Raw genomic sequence first — 8,143 nt, forward strand, 5'->3', positions numbered from 1 at the left:
CCTGTTTCCAGCTTCAGAAAAATGCAAAAAAAATAAAATAAAATAAAAAAAAGAAATTTAACCATGCATATACTGTGCATACACACACTCAAGGATATGAACAATTTTGGTACTGATAATAGTGGAAACCCCAAACCCACCCACATCTATATCACAGAGATCTAGAGCATTTGTCTCTAACTTATGAATGGATTGTTTTCCAGAACACCTTTTGGAAATAAGCAGCTTGGAGCTTTGAATATAGTTTCCTTTAGAAAGAATATCATAAATGGTGGTTAGGTTCTATAATTTCATAAGTCATACACTATGGATTAAATAGGCCTTTCCAAAACTGTCTGAACCTAGCTATTATCAATAACGTGTCAATGGAACACAATTCTCCAGGCTTCTCGTCCTTCAGTAATAATGAGGATTAAGTTTCACTTTAATATACTACCTGATCAGGGCTTTAGTAGCAAGAAGTGGTATTTATTTGCTCAGCTCAGGTGACAAGCTGGTATATATGAGGACATGGGTAAATGAGGCTGTGGGTACAAGACCTCCAGCAGGAGTGACTCTTGTGGGTATTCCAGGTACAAAAATAAGACCTCAGAACCCAGGGATGGCCCCAACAACAGGAGTTTTCACAGTCAACACCAGTGGCAAGGTACAGGGAGATAAATATCTGACCGGCATTGAGGACAGGAATTCCTGCATAAGGGGCTGTGTAAGTTGGAGGCTGATTGTATGTCACATATGGTCAGCACCTTCAATCCTGGAGACACCTCTTTTTCCCAAAAGATGAAAATTAAGTTTAGAGACATTATTCCTACAAATTCCAAGTCAGTAGTTGGGAAAATAAATTAAAGAAATTAAATCTGATGTTTTAGAATCTGAGTTTAATACTTTTCATTAAATGCCACTTTCTTTTACTATTATACAAATTCTTTACCTGAAATTCTTTGTATAAACATACATGCTCCTTGAACTGAGGGTGTATGTCTTCTCTCTCATCTCCCTTAGGACATTTTCTCCAAGGCTAGCCTGGGCTAGAAACAGGGCTAGGGGAAAGTCTAACTCTAAATCAATAGTAAAAGGTGTATTCTTATTGACCAATGTCACCTCATTAAATTTGATTTCTAAATAAATAGATAGTAAGAGGTGAAATGTGTCCCTCCCAAATTTATTATGTGGCTGTTCTAGATACCAATGTAGAAGCTTTGTGAAGGTATGGCTTAGCACCAGCACAGATATCTCCACTATAATACTTTGCTTGACATAGGATCTTCATATGGCATGGACTCCAGAAAAAGCCAAAGTGCTCTTCAGCTGTTTTTTGTTTGTTGTTTAAAAGAATGATCCTACTCAACTTTGGTCACTCTCTTCAGTTACTGTATTAAGCTGTGAGTTCCATATCTCAAGAGGAACACAGACAGGATATAGCCAAGGTGGAAGGAGGAAACAGGAGAGGAGGCTGGATCTCAACAGCTGAAAGAGCTACAGATCTATAACCTAGAAAAGTGAAGTGAGGGGATGCAGTCTTTGTCTCTGGACCTCCCAAAGGCTGTCCAAAGACAGAGAAAGCACCCTTGTTCTCCATGATCCCAGAAAGTAGTGCTAGGATCCATGATCCATAGATGGTAGGTAGAGGGAAAATGATTGCAGTTCAACTTAATAAAAAGCTGTCCACGGTCAAAACTTTCCAACAGTGAGATGGACTAGCTAATAAGGAAATGAGCTCCTCTAAGACCATAGGAGACTAAGCTCAGGACTACTACAGAGGAGGCTCATGGGTTGGTTAAGACTAAGATCAGCTGACTTCCAAAAGACCCTTCTCACGCTGAGAATATGTGATTCTAGGTCTCCTCTAAGAACAGCATTAGGCTAACAGCCTTGAGTTTAGTCTGCTTTGGAGGTTGGGGGTGTATGTGTGTATGCATGCGCTTTGGCAGAGAGGGTAGTAAGAGAAGCCTTTCATTTAATCTCTGCTGTTCTTTATTAACTTTTCTCAGATGGGTCAGCATCTTTGCCTCCACCTCTACCCCTGGTTCTGAAGAAGCCTAACTATAAAAACTATGATGTTCCCTCCAGATAATCACTCCATAAACATCAATCTCAAGTTTCTTTTAAAAAAATATCCTGGGAGGGGGTTGGAAAGAACAAGGGGATAAATCATTTTAATTTTTTTAAAGGACAACACTCAAGTGTCTTCCAGATGGAGTTGAATTATTTTCTTTGTCTGAGGTTTTGATGATGGAAACCCCTATAACAGGCTTTGCCCTTTCTACTTTAGGGGGCACACGTGTGGATCTCAATAGGGTGCCAGGTATATTATGACAGCCCAGCAGGCCCAAAAGTAGTGTGAACCCAAAGCTCCATCAAAGATTATGAGACATACCACCTGCACTTCTTGTTCTACCTCTTTCCAAACTTCCTTGTGACTCTCTGGATGAATTCCTACCTTGTGTCCCCAAATACCTTCTACTTTCTGGGATAGGATAGCAGTTGGGGAACTGAGGCAATAGACATCTTTGATGATTCTAGAGGCAGAGATGAGGATCGGACTCATATAAGTAACCATGCTGGACCAACTTCACAAGGAGCACAATCAATGAAGGTCTCATTGTGAATGCCAAGCCCTGGTCTAGGGGTGGGCCCAGCCTAAAACACAGCTAAACATGTTTCACAGGAACTATCTTTTCTCATATAACATGATCTCTGCACCCAACAAGAATTCAAACTTGCATCCAAACTTACACAAGGGCCTTAATCTGATTTTAACTATGTCCTCTTGAAATCTGAAATGCCTCTCTGTGTGCTTCTTCTAGAAATAAGCTCACAGTAGGGATGGGGTCGAGCTAAAAACAAAAATCATCCCCTGCCCTTTTCCTAGGCAAGTAGTAATAGAGTTTACCCAATTCATTCTCACATCATCTTCGATGATAAAAATCGGGCAGGTATGCCTAACCCCATTTTGGAAATAGAGACTCAGGTCTAGAAAGGATAAGATGATATAATGACATCAGTGCACATTAAGTGGAGGTGAAGCTTCTTTCTCCTCCAGGCTACTTCACCACCCTACCCAACTTTGTTCCAGGGCAGCGACTAGCCTACATTTTTTTTACTGTGCCAGATGGAAACTGCCATAAAAAATGGGCCAGGAAAAGGGCAAATATGTAGGATGAACCTGTCTTCTGCCCCATCTTAACCCCTCACACACAATTTTCCTCCTCCTCCTTTTCCTGCATCCCCACACTGGTCTCCATCCTTTTCTTTCTCCACCCTCAGCCAACCTTGGGGCACATTTCCAGTAACAAAAGAAATACAGAAACCTTATGCTATGCTATAGCTCAGTATCTCTCCCCCACCGTGTGTGTGTGTGTGTGTGTGTGTGTGTGTATGTGTGTGTGTGTGTGAGAGGGGGGGGAGAGGAAGAGAGAGAATGAGAGACAGAGAATACAATTTGAATCATTGAGGCCTCCAAGAGACCCTAATTGATAGAGAGAGAGAGAGAGAGAGAGAGAGAGTACAATTTGAATCATTGAGGCCTCCAGGAGACCCTAATTGATGCAGAATCATTAGTGCCAAAACTTTGGAAAGGTCACCCATCCCCAAAAAGGCTCTTTTTTCTAACACAAGAAGTCAACATCATAGATTAATGTCTATAGTGTACAGAGGAACCCCTAGATAACAAAACAGACAAATATGATCAGAAGAGAATCTCCACTTCATCTAGACAGGCTCCCTGGGTGAATGAGGTATATTAACCAAAGGAATTAATAACACCAAGGTCTTGGACCCAATTTCCATGTGGGTCATGTTTCAATGGGGAACATTATCTTTAACACTTGGGATAATCAACAGTAGCTTTTTAAACACATTTCCTCTTTTTTGTCGTTTTTTGTTTTGTTTTTGTTACTTGATTGTCAAAATAAGACTACAGGTATACTAATCTCCATAACTTTGGGCAGCTGAATTCTCCACATTTAGGGAAATCACAGGAGGTGGTAGGAGTGGATGATTTCTCCAACCTGATATTTCCTGGTCCAAAGGTTCTCCCATGACAAATATGAAGTAGACTGTCACACTGCATGCACTCTTTCCCCACTAATCATCTTTTCTCAAATTCATCCACTCCCAAGATGCCCTCACCTTTTCCACAAGCTATCTCCAACCACGCATGCCATACTACTCAGACCAAAAACACTTTTGTTTTTTTTTTCCCATGACACCAGAGAACATTCTCCATTTCCAAACATGGTTCTTGTACCTTACCTCTGTCTATAGCTGACCTGAGATCCTCACAAGTAATTTGGAATCATCAAAATAGTCCTCTCCTGCCTGACCCGTGGAGGCGCAGTGGATAGAGCATCAACCTGTAATGCTGAGGTCGCTGGTTTGAAACCCTGGGCTTGCCTGGTCAAGGCACATATGGGAGTTGATGCTTCCTGCTCCTTCCCCCCTTCTCTCTCTCTCTCTCTCTTTTCTGTAAAATGAATAAATAATTTTTAAAAATAGTCCTCTCCTACTCTATAAACCCAGACTCTATGAGTGAGAGTTTGCAATCCAGGCCTCACCTACTGTGAAACCATAGGCTGGCATATAAAGAGTTAATGGTATGAGAAGCTGCCAAGACTAGATACATACCTGAATGGTAATTCCCCATGCCCCTTCACAAACTTTAGTACTATGAGAAAAATCAAGAAACTTTCCAAGGAGTAGAAAATATGATAGACTTGGGACCTACTACTGACTTACCATATGATAGACTTAGGTAACCCACTCAGTGCATTAGGGCCTCAGTTTTCCCATCAAGTTTTTCTACAACCTTTCCTGAATTCCTCACATGGGGGCTATAAGAAGCTAATTAAATAAGGGATGTGGAAGTACTGCTATAAACAATAACTCTGTGTGGAAATGGAACAAGCATCTTCTTCCTCAGTCTGCAACCCTTTTGAGGAGAAAAGGGCCAGAGCTAGCATAAATGATTGGCTACTAGACTGTCAGTCTTATTTAAAGACCACCCACTTGAACCTCATTGTAGACATGCAGATATCTAAGCCCAGGGAGGACAAGTGACATATGCAGAATCCCAGAGCTAGTGAGTGGCACAGCAAGGATTAGAACCCAAATTTTTGACCCGCCCTTCTACCCCATCACCACCAGTGTGTGCAGACTGAAGCTATTTTCAAGAAGAAAGCTGTATTGTTTTGAAGCTTAAGGGGAAGCAAAACTAAGGCAGAATAATGAAAAAGGAGATTAATGAAATGTGCCATAGAGTATCTTTGCAAGAAAAACAAACAATCAAACAAAAAAACACAGGCAACCACTGCACTTAAAAAAAAATACTATGGCCCCTTTATATAATGTTGGGCCTAACCAGGTTATAGGTGGCTAGGTAGCTTTTACTGTAAGGAGCCAGGTTATTTGAGAGGGATAGGAGAAATGATTTTACCCTCTGCATCTACAAATGTGTGTAATAATGAGCCTTCATATAGTAGGGGTCAACTGTACCTTTAGCAGAAAAGGAATCATTAAAAGGCACCCTGCCTCTCAACACACTAGTCTTCCTCAGCAGCTTGGCCAAGGAAACCCTCATCTACCCTCAAATAATCCCCCAGCCAGACCACAAATTGCTGGCTACCCCATACTTAGTAACACCCCCTGCCACGCTAGCCTTGGCTCACAAAACAATCCAGCACGACAGCAGCAAGCACTCTCTGGGGTGCTTCTCGGGTTGGGTCAGTGCTGGGCAGAGGTCAAAAATGACCTTTCCAAGTCAGGTTGTTTAGGCAGACTGTGGAAATTCTGTGGGCGGAGGGCTACATAGCTGATTGTGACCTTGATAGAAAAAGGGGGTAGTTTGATTAGAAAAAAAAAAATCCTGAAGGCCAGGATTCCCCTCTCCCAAGGGGTTGAGAGTAATTTTTCGTTTAAAGAAAAGGAAAGCATATTTCTCCCTCCAGAAAATACTGCACGGGAGTGCTTTAGAAGGGGTGTGACAGAGGTTTACAAAGGCATCTCAGACTGGTTAGATACACATGACTAGTATAGGGGAAGGGGGTGGGTATTGGATGACGATCTGGGCTCTTTATTGGTGTTGGGGGAGGCTAAAGATCCCAGGTTTCCCTGACAGCTTCTCAAAATTTTGCCTTAACATACCTCAGGCTACTGAAGCTGATTAGTACACACCCTAAGGCCACACCCCAGGGTTAAGAGTATGAGCCCCAAGGTCTGAAGGACCCCTACACTACAAATTAACCAGAAGCTACAATGCAAGGCAAAATCAGCACAGGTTAGGAGGGTATTCGCGCCCCTGCTCAGACCTGACTCAAGTTAAAAAGTCAAAGAAGAGGTGACATTTGTTCCCTGCTGAGAAGTCACATCTATCTCCAGCCCAAATCCACATCTACAACCTCAACTGAAGTCAGCGGGTTGGGAGGGCTTTTCAGATTTGAACATTTCAGAAAAAAACAAAAACAAAAAGAAATGTTGGATAAAGTACACAAAGTTCATTTATTTGACAATCTGGCGCCTCAAGGTTAGTTGTCCTACAAATCTTTCAACCCAGTAACAGGATAAGCGACCCCCACTCTCACCCCTATCAGGAATGGCTCGCTTTAGGGGTTCTGGAGCACTTGGGAGAGCTCCTCTCCCTGGTCCTCAGCTGCAACTTGGTTTCCAGCAGATCACAGCCTCCTAAAACAAACAAATCCTGGCGGCGGCGGCAGCAGCAACGGCAGCTTCAGCACAGCTGCGCTCCATGGCGCAAAAGTTTCCTCCACACTTCTTAACGTGCAGGAAATCTCGCCGGCTCTAGGACAGGACTCGGGAGGGAGGGAAAGGCCGAGCCTAAGCGGCAGCAGCAACGCCCCACCAGCTGAATGGATGTGCGCGCGTCCGGCCGTGGGAAGGGAGGTTGACGAAAGCCACCAATGCCTCATCTCCGTTCCCACACCAGACCCTCGCCCTACAACCTGCCCCGACAGGATGACCCGCCGGTCGACTAAGGGCCACCGCTGCTATGAAAGCTGCCAAGCCTCCTTGCCTGTCCCTTAAGCCCCTTACACTACCGCAGGGGCGAGGGAACTTCCAAGGAGAAACCCCCACCAGCCACCACTTCCTCTAGTCAAACTGAGGGGAGCAGCCTCCTCGATACGGAGGAGCAAAAGCTGCCCCAGGGTCTCTCGATTGTGTCTGCACGCAGGGCTCTAGCCTGGGGCCAGCCGTGCTCTTATTCGTGCTCCCGCCACCCTTAAGGAGTGTCTGTGCCTGGGCTGGTGGCAAGAGCCCCCTGTGCTGCTAAAGCGCCGCAGGGGGGCTTTCATCCCCCAGTTCCAGCCAAGTTTCAAAGTTAGCCTGAGGGCCTGTCCCGCGGCAGCCTGTACACCCGTTTGCCCATTCAAAGTTGGGCACCGCTGGGACAGAGCCCGCCAGTTCTTACCTTCGACACCGTGAGCGGTTCGCAGTGTTCCAGACCCCCCTTAAGGGTGAAGCCCCAGGGCGCCCCGCCTTGCAGCTGTACAGGGACGTACTGGAAGGACCCAGGCCGGTTCTCCATCCTCCGCTCGGCTCTGGCGCCGCGGGGCTCCTTTTCCGCGGGGGCTACGTTGCCTCCGCCCCCAGCAGCTCCTCCACCATCGCCCTCCAGCACTACGCCAACCGCACCGCCCTGCTCCGCCTACTCTCCCGGCTGGAGACGCTCGGCCGAGAGCGAGTGCAAGGAGGAAATGACACGGAGCTGGAGAAAGGGGGAGGAGGGAGGGAAGGAGAAAGGGGGAAAAAAAAGAAAAGAAAAGAAAGAAGGAGAGGCGGAGGGATAGCTTGTAATGGACAAGAAAACAGAGCAATAAGAAGGGGCAGTCACTGGAACCTCGCCTATAGGATCGTTTGGGAGTGGGAGCAAGGCGAGGCCTCACATCAATTGTTACATTGTTTCATTCAAGCTGGCCCCCACTATGGTCCTCCTCCTTACTGCCGGGTTCCCCGCCCCTCCAGCCAGCGGAGGCGAGGGGAGGTGAAAGTCGTTAGTGTGGATGGCCCGCGTGGCCAAGTGGGCTGAAACTCTGGTTTCCCAATTAGCGAGTTCTTGTTTCTCTGACTGCCTTTCTCTTCTGAGGGTCCCGAGAACCGGGTCCTAGGAGGGTTACAAGGCTGCTAATTT

At 45.4% G+C, this 8,143-nt stretch overlaps 1 protein-coding gene across 1 annotated transcript in view; it reads right to left on the reverse strand.

The window, feature by feature from the left end:
* The window catches only part of SHROOM4 (shroom family member 4), a 284,416-nt gene extending 276,545 nt beyond the window's left edge, over positions 1 to 7,871 (reverse strand). The window contains exon 1 of the mRNA XM_066248792.1: positions 7,424 to 7,871. Within this exon, the coding sequence (XP_066104889.1) occupies positions 7,424 to 7,540 (117 nt within the window). The 5' untranslated portion in view covers positions 7,541 to 7,871. The remainder of the gene's footprint in view (positions 1 to 7,423) is intronic.
* Positions 7,872 to 8,143: the final 272 nt, after the last annotated feature.

Source organism: Saccopteryx bilineata, chromosome X (genome assembly GCF_036850765.1).
Source record: "Saccopteryx bilineata isolate mSacBil1 chromosome X, mSacBil1_pri_phased_curated, whole genome shotgun sequence".
Lineage (NCBI taxonomy): Eukaryota > Metazoa > Chordata > Mammalia > Chiroptera > Emballonuridae > Saccopteryx > Saccopteryx bilineata.